Consider the following 19,797-nt stretch of genomic DNA (forward strand, 5'->3'; position numbering starts at 1 on the left):
ATATCTTCACTGCACGGTTCCTCTTCCTCTGCCTCTCATCCCTCTCTAGGCACCCTTTACACATCAGTATACTGTTGTAAAGATTCAATCTCCCACCATTTAGAGTTCCTTCTTTGATAATTTCTTCAATTTCTCATATAACACTTGTAACTTAAGTGCGGCTCCTGCACTTGATGCTCCTTAGTTTTCACCCCGAGTGGCCACTGACTGGAAAAAGAAGAGTTTGCTGGATTTCTCCTTACATCGAACCTCTAATGAGGAAGACATCGTAATAGACTGTACTTGTGTTCACAATGCAATGCTCCAAACGTGGGCACTTACCCTCTAAGACCCACTCCACAACCACAAGTTCTCCACATGAATAAGAAAAACTGATAGCCTTCCCCGAAACAGTCAATATTATCAACAAACAAATCATACAGTAACTAATGCCATAGAATCCTGTCTCTTTATTGCAAACACATGGAGCTGCAATCCTCGCCAACAGAAAAATACTTGGCTCTCTTAAACCACTTGTAATAGCTAAAAGATCTCATAAAGATATTAATTACCGTCTATCATATCCATACAGCAAGGCATTATGTTCCACTCATAACAATCTTGCCAAATGTAATCCTACCTCGGCGCTCGGCTTGCTTCTTGCAAGTTCTTCGTAACCCTTAAAGGTATACTACCACTCGTGTTGTGCTTTCCGCTTATGTCTTGTGCGTTTTTCATAGCCTCCGTGGCTCAAACTCATTTGTTGTTCATGAAACACTTTACAATTCTACAGCCACTCCAGCTGCTGAATTGTAGCTTGCACATCTCAAGTTTCCCGCTTACTAAAGTGGCCACTCCTGACGCGCTTATTTTTCTCACAGCGGCGTATTGATGATAAACACAAAGTCTGAGCTTCAAGCGGCTACCGTAAATACGGTTCGGTCGGCTCAGTTTAAATCGTACTTTCCATTCCGTGGAGATAATACTATTCGTGGGAGCCTCAGTGATTAAAAAATATCACCCAACACAGGTACCGGAGTCCTGAGGCTCAGCTCAGTGGCGATCCGAGCGTGGACCCGGGAATCCACATAAATATCGCACCAAATCCTCAACATTGAAAGGAAATGCTCGGACACGTTCGTAATTGCATATGCTCTTTAGTAAAACGATGCCTCCTCCCAACGCGTTTCAGCCGTAGCCTTGATCACGGATGTGCACATGAATTTGTTTATTTATAAAAGCCTGTCTGTCATATAAAGTTTTTATATATATGTATTGTTTTCACAGATTGGGAGACGCTCGGTATAAAATTGCAGGTTTTGATTAATTAGAACAAGCACGATTTGACATACCAAGATGGCGGCCGCCTTTCTTTGTAATATATGAACATTTGTGTGCTAGTCCTTCATTTATGTTTTTGATATAGATGGTATTTAATATGCAAATTAAACAGCCGTCCCATCCGTGATCAGGGCTACGGTTGAAACGTGTTGGGAGGGGGCATCGTTTTACTAAAGAACATATGCAATTACGAACGTGTCCAAGTATTTCCTTTCAATTTTGAGGATTTGGTGCTATATATATATATATATATATATATATATATATATATATATATATATATATATATATATATATACGTATATATATATATATATATATATATATATACGTGTATATATATATATATATTATAAAACACTTTACATTCACAGCATTGGGTGAATTCATCTTGGAATATTCACTGTTTCATGCCTACCTTTACTATTGCATGATTGCAGCCCAACTCCTCTACCATTAAAATGATCGTGCCCTTCCACTCTCCACTTACCTGTAAGGATTCTCCGTTATTTTGCAGTCTTTTTGCCTGATTACTTGTGTGTTTTGCAATCGGCTACCCTAGAATCCTTCACTTTTCTGTTGGGTTCACTCTTCTTCCGTGGATCCCATAGTTGCAGACATGCTACCTGTGCCACTTCCATTTAGTCACAGTTTTGTTTTTACTTTTGAGATGACACTTCTTCTTCCCTATTTGCCACTTTGGCATATTTGTCTTTTATCCTTCATGTATAATATAAAGATGTGACAGGAAGCATTTCAAAACGTAGATGGAGGGTAGTCTTCTAGATTTATCATGAACTAGGTGGCTTCCCAGGTAAGTGCTCAAAACAATTCCTCCTCTTACTCTCGCAGACTTTACAGGCATGATTTACAACTCACTTCAAAAATGGCCTCTGAAATACTCCATCTGATAGAGACTTCTAGCCACAGATTCCTTACCTTAGAATTATTCCCATCTGGATCTGGACATTTTTTGGTGAGCAGTATCCCTGTGCACCGATTTGTGGCATTGTTTAGCATCTTCCACACCAAAAGTGACGTGGGTGGTGCCTATTTAGCCACCACCCCAGCACTCTAACTTCAGTTCTTTTCTTTCCATGCCAATTAGTGCAGATCCAGAGAAGAGCCACCCCCCCACTCACCTTTTGACTGATCTTTTTCAACCTTTTGTCGAATATTTTTTTCTTAACCCTTTTATCCTGGTGTGGCAGGGATGGACGTGAGGAAAGCTGGTTTTAAGCCCTGTGGCGCCTGTCTCCGGCAAATGTTGGTGACCGAGCCATATCTCATCTGCCTTTGGTGTCTCTGGCACAACTGCAAGGCCAAGACCTGTGTCCGTTGTTGCACCATGCACCCTTAGGCCTTGAAGAAGTGGTCCCTCGAGCTCCTTGCCACTCAGCATGCAACACTGCAATGGTCTCAATCTCAGACGAAGGATCCCAGGATTGGTCGGGGGAGCCATCGATCATCGTCACAATGTTGTCCAGATGTTCGGAACAAGAAGTCGAAGAGGTCTTCAACTTTGCCCCCTCCATCGATGTAATCTGACAAGACAAGGGAACGTTGACATTCGAGGCCTGGCTCCGTGGTTGAGCCTGTGCCCAGGCTGTCTGAGCATATCTCGGAGTTTTCAGGAGGCAGAGCAACACCCCGCCCAAACTTTGGGAGTTCTCTGAGACCATGCACCTCATATTTGGGCGGCCCGTACCCTGCTGGCACGCCCAAGGGCCCTGTGGGTCTGTGAGAGGCCCTACTGTTGTTTTGCCTGCAGGTTTGCCCTGGCACCAGTTGGGCCTCTTGGATCCATGGACGGATCCAGACAGACACTGGTTGGGCTACCTCTCCCTACTGCCGCCGCCACCGCCCACCTCCGGCACTGCCCCCATTCTTATCCCCGACTCTGACACGGAGCCGACTGGGCATCTTTCGAGGCAGTCTCTGGTGCTGACTGGAGGCATTCCATCCAGGCTGAAGCCTGAGCCCTATTCCTCTGGGCCAAGACTTGGAGAAGAATGGGATAGGCCACAGGACCCTTATGAATATCATCCTGTAGACCCCAATGGGGACAACTGGTGTGAAAATTTGGTGGATGCCCGTGGACTGGACACCTCGCGAGATATAGGCTTGGTCTCTCCTCCTACCGTAGATATGGAGGAGGAAGCCTCATTTGAAGTGGTGGCGAGGAGGGCGGCCGAGGTCCTGGACCTTCAGCCTCCCTCTGTGTGCTTCAGCCAGGAGTCACCTCTTCCAAACACCTTCTTCTTCTTATTATTATTATTATTTTTCTTCTTTTTCTTTTTCATCTTCTTTTTCTTTTTCCTTTTATTCTTTTTCTTTTTTTCTTTTTACTTTTTCCTTTTTTTCCTTTTTCTTTTTCTTCTTTTTCTTTTTTTCTTTTTCTTTTTTTCTTCTTTTTCTCCTTTTTCTTTTTTCTTCTTTTTGTTTTTGTTTTTGTTTTTCTATTTTTTTTCTTGAGAAAAGGATAATTGCCTGCCACCATCACCCCACCCGAGGGAACCCAAGCTTCCTCACTGAACACCCTACCCTGGAGAGCTTGGTGGTCCAGTCCTCCCCTTCCCAAACTAAGGTCCTGATTTAGAACTTGGCAGATGGGTTACTCCATCACAACGGTGATGGATATCCATCCACCGAAATCTAAACCCCATTCTATCCTATGGGTTTTAGATTTTGGCAGACGGGATATCCGTCATCGTTGTGATGGAGCAACCAGTCTGCCAAGGTCTAAATTAGGCCCTAAATCTTGGAGCATTGCCTACCCCCTCCACCGGACGGGGAATCCAAGAGACTGGATGCATTGGAAAAGAAGATATTTTCTTCCACTAATCTGGCACTGCAGTTAGTGAACACCCCATCCCTTTTGGGCTGATACTCCTACTCGCTCTGGGGCTTGGTTGCGCAGTTCCTGCCTATGATCTCAGAGGAGGCCTGAGCCATACTCTCTCAAACTATTGCTGATGTGAGGGATGCCGATAAGTTTTCCATATGGTGTGGCTGGATACAACTGCCTCACCTTTCATTGTCGGTGGCCCTTAGGCGCCATGCCTGGCGAGAACCTCTTGCCTTTTGGGGAATGTCCAGGCCTCGCTCATGGACATGCCATTTGATGGCTTGTGTCTCTTCGGAGACTAGGCAGACTCGGCGCTAGAGCACTTCAAGAACAGCAGAGCTATGGACAGTTACTTGGGCCTTTCCATGGCCCCTCACCAACCCCAGTCCACCTCTCGCTCCCCTTGTGGCCAAGGAAGTAGCTTTCAGCCATGCCGCTACCCACCCAGCCACCACAGCACACAAGCTTTTCAGACCCTGCGTGACTGAGGACGTGGTACCCACAGACCTCGTGCATCAGTTAGCCAGAGCTCAGGCAAGTCCACCACTCCCCCGAAAGTTGCTGCCTCAAAGTCTTTAGTTTGCCCACCAACCATAATGGGCACCCAATGGGAGGGAGGATAGACCCCCATGCCCTCACCTGCACCACTGGAGGTCAATAACTTCCGACCGCTGGGTTCTCCAGATTGTCTGAAGGGGCTACTCCTTCCCCTTCCTGACTGTCCCTTCACCCATGCCACCCACTTGCGGCAGGCAGATGGAGGGCAACATCTCCTTACTCTGCCAGGATGTGGTGGCTCTCTTGGCCAAGGCAGCCATAGAGAGGTTGCCGGCATTGGAAGTAGGTCATGGTTGCTATTTGCTAGAAATAAAAAATGCTCACGCTTGCTTAGCTCCTTTCTGCCATGGACCCGGGAGACAGGATGGTAGCGTTGGACTTGCAGGATGCATACTTCCACATCCCTGTCCTGCTTACCCACAGATGTTAACAGCGACTCATGGTAAGTCACGAGCACTTTCAGTTCACTGTGTTCCACTTTGGCCTTACCAGCACACCTCAGGTGTTCACCGAGGTGATGGCGGAGTTTACAGATCATCTGTGGAGATCAGGGGTGCCAGCCTTCCCCTATCTGGACGACTGGCTGTTGAAGGCGGGATCATCCCATGCGGTCGTCTCCCACCTCCAGACTATGGTGGACCTCCTGCACTCGCTGGGATTCACTATCAATGTACCAAAGTCACACCTGACCCCATCTCAGATGCTCCCTTTCATTGGAGCTTTTCTGGACACTGCAGTTTCAGGCGTAACCTCCCGAACGGCGAGTCCAGAATATTCATGCTATCATATCGATGTTTCCCCCTCTATCCACACTTTTGGTGAGAATGACTCTCATGCTGCTGGGCATCATGGCCTCCTGCTTTGTGTTTGTGACACAATCCGGCTGACATATGCAGGTTGAGCAGTGGGACCTGAAGTTCCAGTGGGTGCAGCATCAGGGGAATCTCTCTGACATGGTCCAGATCTTGAAGGGCACTGCAAAAGATCTGCAGTGGTGGTTAGAGAACAGCAATTAGGCCAGGGCAGACCCCGCTCCCTTCCCCAACCAGATCTATCAGTAGTGAAAGATACATCCCTCCTGGGATGAGGCGGCCATCTAGGAGAGGTAGAGATCTGAGGCCTCTGGTCTCCTGTAGAAATCAAACTCTCCATCTGGTTGTTGGAGCTCCGAGCCATGTGACTGGCATTGAAAGCCTTTTTGTCAAGGAAAAGCTAGTGCAGGTGTTCACGGACACCACCACCATGTGGTAGTGCAACAAACAGGGCATGGTGGGGTCATGGACTCTTTGTTATGAGGCTCTGCGTCTCTGGACATGGCTGGAACGTCAGGGTGTTTCCCTGGTGGTTCAACACCTTGTGGGATCTCTGAACACCTGAGTGGGCTAACTCAGCCATCGATGCCTAGCGGATTGCGGGTGGCATCTCCATCCGGAGGTAGTGCAAGGTCTTTTTCAGCACTGAGGAGAACCTTGGTTAGATCTGTTTGCGACTGCCAAGAATGCACAATGTCAGCAGTTCTGCATGTAAGGAGTTTCCAAGGTGGCTTGGAGATGTTTTTCGTCTCGAGTGGAGCTCAGGCCTCCTTTATGCCTTTTCAACCATACCATTATTGCCTAGAATTCTCAAGAAGATCAGGAATGACTGAGCCCATGTCATCCTAGTAGCTCCAGACTGGGCTCCAAGAGTGTGGTATTGTGACGGAGCGGCCGCCGACAACGGGTCCACAGTGCTGGCCGCATCCGTAGCAACATACCCCCGGGGCACCAGAGAGAGCCTAGGGGGTATGACGTCTGACGCAGGAGGCGTCGGGACGTTTAAAAACAGAGAAGACGGACAAAAAGAGAGCACAAGAGAAGAGACGGAGAGAGACGCGCCCCGGAGACAAACCGAGGACGGAGAAAAAGGAGAAACGGAACCCGACCGAACGGAACCTCACGGAAAGGAGAGGAACCACAGGGTGCCTTCCGCCCCTCTGGAAGAGAAGCCGGGAGACCGCCAAACAGCCGGCTGCGTCCCCGGAGGGGCGTGGCCTCCTCAGGTACGTGTGTACCATAACTGGGGCGCTCTGACAGAGTGGCTGTCAGGAATAAGGGGCGGTTGGGGGAATAAAGGGAGGAAACCGGGGAGGTCCTACAGGGCAGGGGAGACCCTCTAATAGAAGGGAAACCTAACCTCGAACTCCCTAACCCACAGATAGGAGCGCCGCTACAAGAAACTATCATGAGAAAGGGAAAGTCCTGGGAACACACCAAAAGAGCTAAGAGCACAAACAATTAAAGATTATCCCGTCACAACCGCCACCCCTTCTACCTATCCCCGCACTACCCTACTAACCCTATAGAGACTTTTTTCCCCGTACGCCCCACTTACCTGCTTTTGTTCTTCTTTTTCGTTTCTGGAAAACCTGGGCGGCTGGACCAAGGGGAAGACCGGACCTCTCTCAAGGTTGGACCAAACCACATCGGGATCACTGCAAGAGCCCTGGAAGGAAAAGAAAGGGGCCTTGAGTGAATGTAACCGGACAAATCTTGTGAAAAGAACAAGAGATTAAAACACTCCGCAGTAATTGGAAATTAAATAAATCGGTTATCCCCCTCAAATCTTGCGCCTGTCGCATTATTCCAATATCTCCCTCTCGTGGGATAACAAACCCATTACAGGTATCCTGAACTTTTGAGCATGGCCATCGGTCCTCCGATCAGTTTGCCCCTTCAGGAGGGTCTTCTGTTGCAGCAGCAGGGGAGGGGTTCTCCGCCAGACCCTGTGAACCCTCTGCTTTCGTGAGTAGTGATTGAGTGGTGTCAGTTGACAGCTTTCGACCTGCCATCTAAAGTCTGTAATGTTATCTTGGCAGCCAGGCATCCCTCTTCCGAAACGGTATACACCTGGTATTGGGGCAAGTTTAAGGCATGGTGTGCAGAAAAGCAGGTTGATCTCCTTTCTGCTCCCATTTCTGAGGTCCTTCTGTTAATTCTTTCTCTTGCCCAGCAGGGCTCTGTTTTAGGCCCCTCAAAGGCTATCTTTCTGCCATCTCTTCATTTTTGCGGTTACCAGGTTAGCCATCCCTTTTCAAGTCACCTATTGTACATAGGTTTCTGAATGGCTGGCAACGCTTGTTCCTACCCTCAGCCTTTGTTATGCTTCAGTCCCTTCTGATGTGCGCTTCTCTTGAGCCACTACACAACTGTCTTCTCAGACTTGTTACTATCAAGACTGTCTTTCTAGTGGCAATAGCATCTGCTCAGAGGGTCAGTGAGCTCCAGGCTTTGTCATCTAAGTCTCTATACCTCAATAGCTTCCCACGTAAGCTGGTCCTTCACGCTAGAGCTTCTTTCCTACTGACGGTGGTCACTAATGTAGGCCATCACCCTGCCTATCTTTTAGGCTCTGCCTCATCCATCTAAGGAAGAGCAGTGACTCCACCAACTGGACCCAAAAACAACATTGTCATTCTATATTGATTGTGTAAAGGAGTTCCAGGCGGATGACCGGTTCGTTGTGGGGTATGTTGGAGTCTAAAAAAGGAGTGCAGTACAGAAATGGACCATATCCCAATTGATCGTGCTCTGTATCAAAATCTGCTATGCATTGGGCAAGAAGCAACCCCCTGTGGGTCTCTGTGCTCATTCCACCAGAGCCAAGGCTGCAACCACTGTGTTGTCACTCAGAGTCCCGATCCTGGACTTCTGCCAGGTAACAACATGGACATCTCTGCACACATTTACCAATCACTACTGCCTAGACAGCCAGTTCTGTAAGGATGGGCATTTTGCCCACTCGTCATGCAGAACGTTTTAGTGTGAAATCATTTTACAGACCGTCCTCTGGGGTAGTATTGCTTTGGTGTCCATTCTAAGATAAAGAGTCTGTGGCTAGAAGGCTCTATCAGATGAACGATTTACTTATCTTTGGTAAAGCCTTATCTGGTGGAAACTATCTAGCCTTACTGGCCCACCCATCCTCCTGCTCTGCAAATGGATTTATAGACTTAGGATTTTTACCCTTTCAGGGCCCTAGTTTTCACACACCGGTCAGTACTCTTCGTGGCTCCGCACTTCTGGCATGGAAAGTTGCGAATAGTAACCGACATCAGTGCCCTGGGGTGGCCCCTTTATAGGCATCTTGCACGTTACTTCCAGAGTGGACGACACCACGCGGACAGAACAACGCTGCCTACCGGTGTGCAGTGGTACTGCTCATGAAAAAAAATCTGAATCTAGTCAGATGCCTGGAGATAATTCAAAGGCAAGGAATCTGTGGCTAGATAGTCTCTACCAGACAAGACGTTACTGAAGGCAAGTAAGTTCTTTATCATTCCCCTCTTTGTTTGAAAATCCAAGGTAGACCTGAAAACTACCTGATGATTCTTAACCTAGAGCACAGAAAAATTGGTTATGGGAAATCTTCGAGAATATCTGTGATCAAACTATCATCAATTCGGGTTTGTGCCCTTGTGCGATACTGCTTCCTCCCATCCTGAACAGTAGCAAGAAATAACTGAAATACTTGCTGAATTCTCAGCTGCCTACGGGCACTTAGGACAACATAATGCTGTAAATACTGAACAAACACATGAAGGCACATTCTGAGGAATTCATTACCCCATGCTTAGAACCAGACTACATGTGATTGAGTAAACACTTGAATATGGAACTGTTTAAACTTCCTTTTGACGGAAATCTAACCTGCAAAGGGATGTAGTTCGAAAATTAATGGACAGTGGTTCCACCCATACAAATCAGGCCCCAATGTCCGCAGTGACTTCCTTCACTCAACGTTTTGTCATGAGCTGTAGTTCTCTGAAGTTAGAAGGTGAAGAGCAGTGCGCCATAAAGCTAATAAATTAACCCATGCATTGATTAACATGTCTGCTTTACTGCATAGATTTGCAATGCCTGAATAAAAATGCATGCATTTATGGTGATGAATCTGGGCAGTAAGGAGAAAGGAGTAATCTGTGGTATGGGAGGCTGCCAAGAGGTTAAAGGGACCATCCAGTGTTAAAAAAAAAAAAAACTGCCCAGCCCTGCATTGCTAACAATTGCCAAGAATAGGTTTGACATGAATTGTAACATGATTCGTTGAATGGCCTGTTTGAGTAAAATCATGGCACTTTTCCTACTCTCATCAGCTGCTTGCAGAACATCATCTAGCACAGCCAGCAAGACTCATTTTGTCCCTCGACTTGATCTAAGTACTATTTGAATAAGGTGCAGAAAGGTTTGGATGCTGCTCAGTATGACATTACCCCCGGGAAGATTTTTAAATTGCCACATCAATGTACCATATACAAATTTAAGTAAGCATGTTAAATTTGATAATTATGGCTCAACTCCTCCAGATTCACTAAAGATCTTTATAGGCAAGGGGCGCCATTTGCCCTTTTCAGGGCTATAGTGAAAAGAAGCATTAATGAAATTCATGAGAACTACAACTACCAGCTATATAAAGTCCATATTCACCTCCACAAATAATATATTTTTCTTGGGGCTTCACGAGTAAATGCATTAAAATTACATTTTATCCCATCCTCTCACATCACTTTATGTCTCGAACATCACACACAAATTTTCACAGCTCAAAACGTAGTTGAGATTTACATTGAGTAGAAGTCTATATGCTGTCATCAATCACCAGCATTGGTTGTTTGGTTAGTAGCTTAGCGGCAGCTGGTGAAATATCATTGGTGAATTACTCCCTCCTGAAATATTTATGGGGATTGTACCCACATGAAAACGTTTAAATAAACAGTTGCAAATTGTGGATTTGTTAACTCCAGATATTATCAAGAGGCACTAATAGAAATGTCCCAATAGGCAAACCTTACACTCTCAGTGATTTTGTGACTTATTCTATCTAAGAAAACTGAATAACACTGTGTTTTTTAGCACAGTATAAGGAGATATTCAGTCATGTTTTAGGATTGCAACTCTACTTGGAAAAGAGAAGGTTTAAAAATCTGAAAGTTATAAATGTCTCACAATCAAAGGGGTTAGACAGCAGAAACATACATTCTAACAGCTCATCCTGCAATGCTACCACTTAAATAACAAAAAAGGTATGAGATCAAGCAGGTTCTACCATTCTTACATGCTAGTGCATCAACAGTAAGGATAACCTCATAAAAAGCGTTATTGATCTAGATGAAGTACATCCCCACATAGCAGCCATTAAGTGAAATGCCCTGATACCAAGGAGCCGAGTAAGCCTCCCTTACTCAGCATAATTATCTATCATGTATCTGCTTTATGCATCTCAGAAATTAAACCATTTTGTTCAAAAGCATTAGCTTCCCAATTTTCCATTTAAGATAAATAAGCTAAACCCACCAAAATAGAAGCTTGTCGTTTTCATGAAACACTTTTTCTGTCCCAAGGTGCCAGATTTTCATTTTGAGGAAGTACATGTTTGGTACCCGAACATCAACTTGTAATTTGCATCAAGCACCTGCCTGTACTGCTGTAACATATGGACACATGTAGCTTTTAATGCCACTTATCATGTACATCTGCATACCAGGGATGCCCATTACTTTGCAGGAAATTTAACTAACATTTTGTATAGGATCAATAGAATCATCCCAACAATGCCAACAATAAGTAATTATGCTGTGGCAACCATTATGCCAAGTTAAGTGTTCACTATAGGTCAAGGATGGGCTCTTTTTGATTTGGGACACTATTGTGTCAACCATAAGCACAGTTATGCAAAGGATGCTCACAAAATGCCAAGGATGGAACATCATTATCCCAAGAATATCAACAATGATACAAAGAATGTTCTTGAACTAGCTGCAGTTTTGTCAGAAATTTCTACAATATGGGAAGAATTGGCACCATGAACCTTGCCGTCGGCTGATATTTTCTAATAAATATGCGTGCCAGGTGGAAATTGGTGGGGACTGCCTACTGCTCCTAATGAGCTAGGCACCACTGCTGTAGCTCCCCCAACCACTCTTTCACATAAGGAACCTAGCACCATGTTGTACTTCTCTGCTGTTTCAGATTAGAGGGGATAGCCCATCTCACATTATCTAATAGGTATACACAGTATATGATGGGACTTAAACAACAACATATTTTTCCCTACATTATTGATTTGCCTTTTGCAAAATGCTGGTGAACACATTGAGGGAAGGTAAATATATTTCTCACTTCAACCCCGAATGTTGTATGGTGAGAGTTATGTTAGTGAATTGCCACTAGTGTTTTAATTATTTTCTCACTTTGTGTTTTCTTTATTTTAGGGCTCAGATTTGAAGTATCAAGTGGAGGTTCCAGGCCCACCGTCAGTCTTGGCTTTAAATAGTGGTAATGGTGGTAAGTAGACTTTTACCAGCTGTTAATTTTCCAGCAGATACAGCCATGACAGATTTGCTTTTATTTAAAAACTATTCACAAATAATTACACAAAGGAAGACCGTTGTTTTTTACCACCTCACAAGCTTCGTGCCTCTTTCCCTTTCAGACGTAATTACCATGCATTGCTAAGGCGTAGTCATAGCTCCCCACCTACGGGAGCTACAGTCTTGAAAACCCCATGTGGTTCTCACTGCTGTATCCAGTTAGTTGCAAAATAACAATGACTCATGTTTACTCTGTGCAGTTTATATGGTTCCATAAAGATGGCTTGGTTGTTGAGTGCTGTTGGGCTGCTTTGTTAGGACCCTTGAAAGGATGTACTGTTTGGAAAAGAGATTATATTTACTAATTTTTTATTGTGAGCACTAAGCAGCATTGAATAAAAAGGCAGAGAGATATGTGAAGGAAGATAAAGAGAACGGATTTAGGTAATAGGAGCCCTTTCCCGCCTAATAGGTCCTTAATTGAGCTTGACTTAAAACATCTGCATGCGTAGAATGCCTTTGCTCCATCTGAATGTGGCATAAAATCAGGCTTGTATGTTGATCAACCAGGAGATATGGGTGGCAATAAGAAAAGGCCCAGCCCCCATTAGAAAATGTTGTATGGCCAAATGCACAGTACTTTAGATGACAATGTGCCTGTGAGTGTACTTAACTGGGGACCCCACCTGCGACTAGATGCAAGGGAGATCTTTGTAAGAGTTAGACAGAGAGTGACACAGCCACCCACCTTCAGGAATAAGGAACACAATGGAGAGAACTCTGTAGGTTGTTATGTACTGGCAGGCAGGGTAAAAAAAACAGATACCAGTATGTAACAACTATGCCCTGGTATAGAAGGACCTCACTTGGATTTGTTTAAGGGACCTACATTTTCCAGCACAAGTGGCTTAGGTTGCTGGCTCAGGGAAAAGAGAGAAACATCCCCTCTGGAAAAAGCTGCAGTAGTTTGCACGTTAAGGTTCCTACTGACCTGTACAACATCCAGGGACAAACCTTCTTCTGGTAGTTGGGTTCATCTGCCTTAGAGGTGGGAGAAGATGATCAGGTGGAGGCGATCAGTAGACACTATGAAGGCCAGCTGTGTCTACCTCCCTATCTATTAAAATGATGAATTTACCCCAAGTCACTCACCAGTAAGATTTCATCTTAACAACCATCCAATAACCAACTTGAGCTTACTCTTTTTCAAGTAACGTGCCCCATGGTAAATATCACCTCCTAAATTGAAACTGAAGCCCCCTACACCCTGTTGCTTCCAAGAACTCACAGACCTAAAATGTTCCACCCATAGACATGAAAAGAAATAGAGGAAGATCAATTCACAAGATGAGCAAAAATATTAAGCCACTTTGCTCCAACTTTAGTCCCTTTATCAACACAGAGAAAGGACCCCCACCTCCAAATTAACATGAAATCATAGCCATCTTCAAAACTGTCCAACACTGCACCAACATTTTTACTTTCTTCTCAGCAAATGTTGCCAAGAGCAAGCTTCACATCAACATCATTTACCAGGCCACTGCCCTTCTCCCATCTCACTGTGGAAAACACTATCAACTGCAGGAGGATTAAAAAAATTAAAATGTGATTATAGCGGTCCCTCATTTCTACCAGTATATGTGGCTTATAAAGCTATGGTTCCTCTCCAATTTTTGTATGGGGTACAGCTATTGGGCCTGAGGGGTTACTTAGGCTGGCAAAAAGTAGAAGTAGAAGGTTGCTGTTTGAAATACCTGTCATCCTTACCAAAATGTGCTATGACCCTATGCATTAGAATAGAAACTAATTTACAATTGTCGTCCTCCATTGCCTTTGTATGATCCTTGAGCTTTTGGAATAATCTATTAATGTCAGATCCACTGAAAATCTCTACCTTTATGTAAAGATTAAATTATCATTAGTGAACTCACCTGGGCAAAAGATATAACTAATCCGCTGTTGGATAAGGCAGCTTTGCTAAGGATTAATAATTTTAATATCACACTTTACACAGCCCATCAAACAGAGAAATGACAGAGTTGGGTTCTGCAGTCTCGAGAGAAGAACTCTCTGGTACTTATCAGTAAAGTCTTCAACCTCTCATTTGTGGGATCCTTGGGAAAATAGCTCTTAATTCTTATAGCTTCATTGTCACCAACAGATATGCAGTATAATTAATATTAAAATTTAGGCTGGTGTTACATCCTCTTTATGCTCACCTGTCTGGTGTAATTTCTTTTAAAAACAAGGATGGGCTGTGTGGTTTACATAACCAATGTACTAATATTCATATTGTAATTGATTGCCTCAACTTTTAAGCCTTGCGTCATGAATTTTGAAAACCCATATTTAACTGTTTTGGCAAGATTTTTGCTGGCTTAAAAAAAAACTCCACTTTGTGTGTGTATTGAAATGTATTTCATGGTTTGGATGTAGTTATTGTTTGAGAAGTGTCTTAAATGTTTTTTGTTTTTTTTAACTGAACGGAAACTCTCTTAATTTGAATGTAGGGTTTATAATGCATTCCTCCATACATACCTCATGCCCCTTTACCCATGCAGTTGAGAAAGAATCTCAAGACCCATTTCTTCAAGTAGTACACAGTAAAACCTAAATTGGGGGTGTCCCTCCTCCGGCCACTGGCCCTGAAATTGAAATCCCCTCTCCATCCTTCACTGCTGTTGCTAGTGTCAAATTGTTCCCTCTCTTTTCCCAACATAGTTCCTCTTTACTGTTGTTGCTCTCAACAGGGCTCTAAGTTTGGAAGTGTTTGTTCTCCTGCTATTTAGTGTTCGATTTGGAACATTACAAGTTGCTTATTTCACAAATGTAACTTTTGGTCTTGAGAATCACTTATGATCATGTGGCTCTGCCTCATGCTATGCTTTTGCCACCATTGGGTTTGGAGGTAACGTTTGGTGTTCCATGCAGGAGGAGTTGTTGGGATTGGTTCTCTCTGCATTGTTACTCCCAAACCCTTTGTCTTCTACCTCCTGTTTTGTTGAACTTATTTTTGTTGACCATAGGACTGTGTGCGCTTTACCATTGATAATTAGTGCCAAAGTGCTTGTGCTTACTCCCTGAAACATGGTCAAATTGGCTTAAACCTGATTGGCATATTTAATTTACTTATAAGTCCCTAGAAAAGTAAAGTACAACATACCCCGGGCTGGTAAATTAAATGCGACTAGTGGGCCTGTGGCATGCAGCACTTTTTGTGGCACTAACTTAACTAGCCCCTTAAAACATGTCTCAAGCCTGCCATTGCAGCCAGTGCGCAGTTCTAAACTGCCAATTTACCTTGGCAAAATTACCCTTTTTGCCAGGCCTAAAACTGCCTTTTTAATATGTACGGCACCCTTAAAATAGGCCCTAAGCAATTCATAAGAGAGGATACGTTGTATTTAACAAGTTGAACTTGTACTTTTCAGTTTTACATGTTCTGGTACTGAAAGAAAACGCAAACTTGTTTTTCACTACCACAAGGCCTACCTCTGCCGTAGGATAACATTGGGTTACCTTATTATTTTTAGGAAGTGATAATCTTTGTTTGGGAGCAGTTAGAAATCTCATGTTTGGTGTCTAAGAAATTTAAATTTAAAGTCCTCCTTAATGGTAAAGTCAGATTCTAAGTCACATTTAAGAAAAAAATTCCACTTTTAGAAAGTTGGCATTTTCTTGTCCTAGCCATTTGGTGCCTGCAGACTGTTCCTGGGTCACGTGACTAGGTGTAGTTGACAGATGACCTTTGTCAGGATTGGCCATCTCTGGCAGGACGGGGGGGCGGGGCTGTCACCTACCCCACTTGTACTTGAAAGGCACTGTCCGAGTTCACACAGAAAGAACTTCGTAGTAGCCTATTGTGCCCTGAGGAAGACTGTGACCAGGACAGGGAGGCAGGAAAGTTTAGACATTTCTATAGGGGGAAACTTCAGATGCTTCTCCCACACGTTGTGTCTTTTGGTTGACCACTGAGTTCTTAGCTTTTGTCCCTCACACTACTCCCCTGAGAAACCTTCTATTGCTTGCCCTTGATTCTATTAGAGCCAAGTGTGGAAAGGGTTGTACTTAACCCAGCTTACAGAGCCATAAAATGACACATCCCACATACACAGTGGTAAACTAACTCAACCACCACAGTTGGGCTCCAGTAGCGTCTATCTTGTGCCCCCCCTGAATGGGTTCTGACTCAGGGCCTTCATTCTGTTTTTTGTTTACATGTGTTATTATAGATGCCTTGCAGTCAGTTAGAATGCTTTTTCCTGACAGACCATGTCATGTTTCTGTATCGATATGCATTAAAATAACCCCAAAGAAGTGTTCTTAAATTGAGGAATCATGTGTAAATATTTAACCATGCCTCTTGTGTGTAGGTGTCTCCGGAGAGGAACTTTTATATGGAACATCAGATGGCAAACTGGGTCTGATTCCAATTACAGATACCGCACTGACACATAAATGGGAAATCACCAATGAAAAAAAGAGAGGAGGTACGTATTTTACAAAAAGATATAATGAGGAGCTAAAACAATGCTTTACTCCAGAAATCTAGAGATGATCCATGATAAAGAACAGCCAAAATGTACTTTGCTTCTTATCATCAAAATAGAATTGGAAGTGGAGACACTTTTCATACTCTAGTACAGCAAGTATCAAAATACATTTTGAGAGGAAGTTAGTTTCACCAGCACAAAACAATTGTTTCAAGGTGTACAGTTTGTTTAAATGTGTTTACTTGGAGTGAAATAATTTGTATGTCTAAATAACGGCAAAGTCTTCTTGCCTAAGCCCTGGTCTTTCTTAATGACCTCAAATCTGGTACAAGAACCCAGTGTTTCCATCTATATACATCTGGACCACAACCAGGAAGGAGGCTTGTGGGCAGTGTGATATCAGTACTCACAGTTTTCTGTTTTTACTCAGTTTTCTATTTTTGCGGTTCTTATACATAAACGTAGATGAAAAATAATCTATTTAGCTTTCTATATTAATTTCAAAGAACAGAAAAGGATATTTTTATTAGCTCTCTATGTTCTTGCCGAACAGTACAGGCCAATGGTTTTAACTTTACAAACTGTGTTACTTGTGCTCATAATTTGGCAATTATCACACAAACGCGAATATTAACAGTACTTGGATACATTCAGATTTAACCTTAGTGTTACAGAAGTGCAATGTACATTTGTCTAGCTAAACTGTTTAAGATTTTTAAAAAATGTGTTTTATGTGGCAACATATTGCTTAGAAATCATACAGGTAATCAAGTGTGAGTGTTTCTTTACCTATAAACAAATGTGGAAAAATGCTAATGGAAACGTATTATTTTCACAAAACAAAAATAGATGTAGATAAATCCCCATAAAATGAGCTGAAAATCAATGCTAATTATTACGGATGGATGCGGAGACGAGGGAGGTGGGACTACTCTCTCCAGCAAAGAGCAGATGGGAGTAAATCCGTAAGGGACCAATCTGTTATTCTAAAAGGTTGAAAATTGGGTTATATTGTATTTTTCCGTTTAATAAATCACTGATGACTTATGGATGCCTTGATAGCCAATGCCTGATTGTGTACGTGATGGCTGCCTTGTTGATTTGTTAAGAAAACAATAAAGAAAAAAAATATATATATATATATTTATATATATGTATTACTGACAAAACATTGTATGCGTGTGAACTTTGCAAGGGCTAGGAAAGTGCTACAGAAATACAAATGCAGAATAATACAGTAAAACGCAACAGCCATGAGTGTAATTGCAAAATCCTGCTAGGCAGCCAAACTCCGCACAGCGCTGTTTATATACTTTGCCCTCTAACCGGTGCACTTTAAGATTGAAACTTTAAGATTGAAACCAAACTGCTATATGTGAGTTTTCTTTTTCCTTTTATTGACAATTTTATTTTCAGCCTATGCTGACTTTTTGATCAAATATACTGCCAGTTACATTTTGTTTCAGTTCAGGGTTAATAGAGATTTCTTGCCATTCACTTCATTATCTAAACTCAGGAATGAAAATAGCAGTACCCTAGAACAAAAATCACTCATTCAGTTTGAATAAACGTTTAATCCAGTAAACCTAGGGTTCAATTAGTTATTCTCTATAGAGAAGATCAAGAAAAGGGATGTCTCCTTATATCTACTTCCTTCGATAACCACACCCCACTGCAACACCTCCTGCTGTACTATCCTCTTAAAGTCTACCATACCTGCCAATGGAAGAGAAAGAGCTACGGATTGGTCTGCTGTACCCATGACCATCCCTTTACTGGGTAGCTTCAGGGCCAGACTGGGGAACCAAAAGCAGCATATGCAAAAATGCTCAAACCAGCCAGGGTCCCTTTGGCTACTCTCGCAATTTCTCTTTTTTCACCCATTGTCTCTCCTTATCTCCTCTTTGCCACCCCCTCTCACTCTCTCTGATCACTCTTTCTACATTGCCCTCCCTCCCTCTCTTTCTTGAAGGCTTCTCTGCCTCCTGAAGTAAACCTCAGGGAGCTGAGGAAAGTGACACTAGGAACGTCCCTGGGCTTTTCAAACCCTGCCTTCAAAGGCTCTAGCCCCCAGGGGCAATAAATGACTGTCCTGCATTGGATAGCTGTTTTTAAATCCCAACCCCCTTTCGGGTTGTTGAGTGCTGGGAAAGTCTGGTAAATGTAAGCACTAATTCATGAGGTTTGTTTTGTACCTTGAGAACTACAAATTATTTTGCTTGTCTGCTAAAAACAGGTTTTAGCTGTCAATGTTACTCAGTCATAAACTTCCATACAGCTTCAATGACCTGGAATCTTACCATCCTACTTTTGTCACAGTTTTGTAGAAGGATGAAGTTGGCAGCGCCCTTAAATCGAAGTCGTCCATCTGATTTGAATAATAGTGTACATCCAATAAACGCAGTGAGTTAACCATCAGTAATCATTCTGTCTTTGTTAGAGAAAGCAAGGGGTGGCAGGATATTTCTAAATACCCCCTTTGTGACTAGCCCTTGATTTGTCCGGGTTGCTCCCTTTGACCCCTCAAAGTCTTTCATTCCACTCATGACTCTCTTCTGTATTGGGTTCATAACCAGTCCAAAATGCTTTGGGTCAGTTCTCATCTGAGGCCATATGCTGGTAAAGATTAGGATTCTACCACTTTACCCCTGGAGGATCAATCCTTTCCCTTTAGGTTTTCCTACACATCCCTTCAATTGGCTTCTTTGGACTTTAATCTCATGCTAATGTAAAAAGGTTTTGCAATGCAGCTGTTTGCCGTTTGGCCATAGTAGAGGTAAGGTAACCCATTAGAAAGTTGCATGTCTAGTTGTAAGAGGCAATAATAGGGTTAAGGAAACCCATTATAAAGTTGCATGTGTAAGGATAATACTCCAGCTCTAAGAGGGGTATCCACTTTTCACAGTTCGGTCAAGGTGATACACAAACCCACAAGGACTATGATAACACCCATCTGATAGAGACTTCTAGCCCCATATTCCCTGGGCGTCAGACTGGATCTGGATATTTTTTGTGTGCAGTACCTCTGTACGTCGGTAGGTAGCATTGTTTGGCTCTGCATAGTGTCGTCTACACCAGAAGTGACTTAGGCAGTGTCTATAAAGGTGACACCCGAGCATGCTGATGCCAATTCTTTTTTTCCGCACCAGTCAGTGCAGATCTGGGAAGAGCTACCCCCAGTCTTTTTTGACTGACTCTTTTTTTTACTTTGTTTTTGTGAGGCCTTGCCTCCT

General features: G+C 43.4%; 1 protein-coding gene across 1 annotated transcript in view; it reads left to right on the forward strand.

Annotated features, from left to right (window-relative positions):
• Positions 1–19,797, forward strand: part of BBS7 (Bardet-Biedl syndrome 7) — a 426,240-nt gene that overhangs the window by 129,719 nt on the left and 276,724 nt on the right. Inside the window, exons 6-7 of the mRNA XM_069242537.1 lie at positions 11,973–12,045; positions 16,445–16,561. Of these exons, the coding sequence (XP_069098638.1) occupies positions 11,973–12,045; positions 16,445–16,561 (190 nt within the window). The remainder of the gene's footprint in view (positions 1–11,972; positions 12,046–16,444; positions 16,562–19,797) is intronic.

The sequence above is a fragment of the Pleurodeles waltl genome, chromosome 1_2 (genome assembly GCF_031143425.1).
Source record: "Pleurodeles waltl isolate 20211129_DDA chromosome 1_2, aPleWal1.hap1.20221129, whole genome shotgun sequence".
NCBI classification, from domain to species: Eukaryota; Metazoa; Chordata; class Amphibia; order Caudata; family Salamandridae; genus Pleurodeles; species Pleurodeles waltl.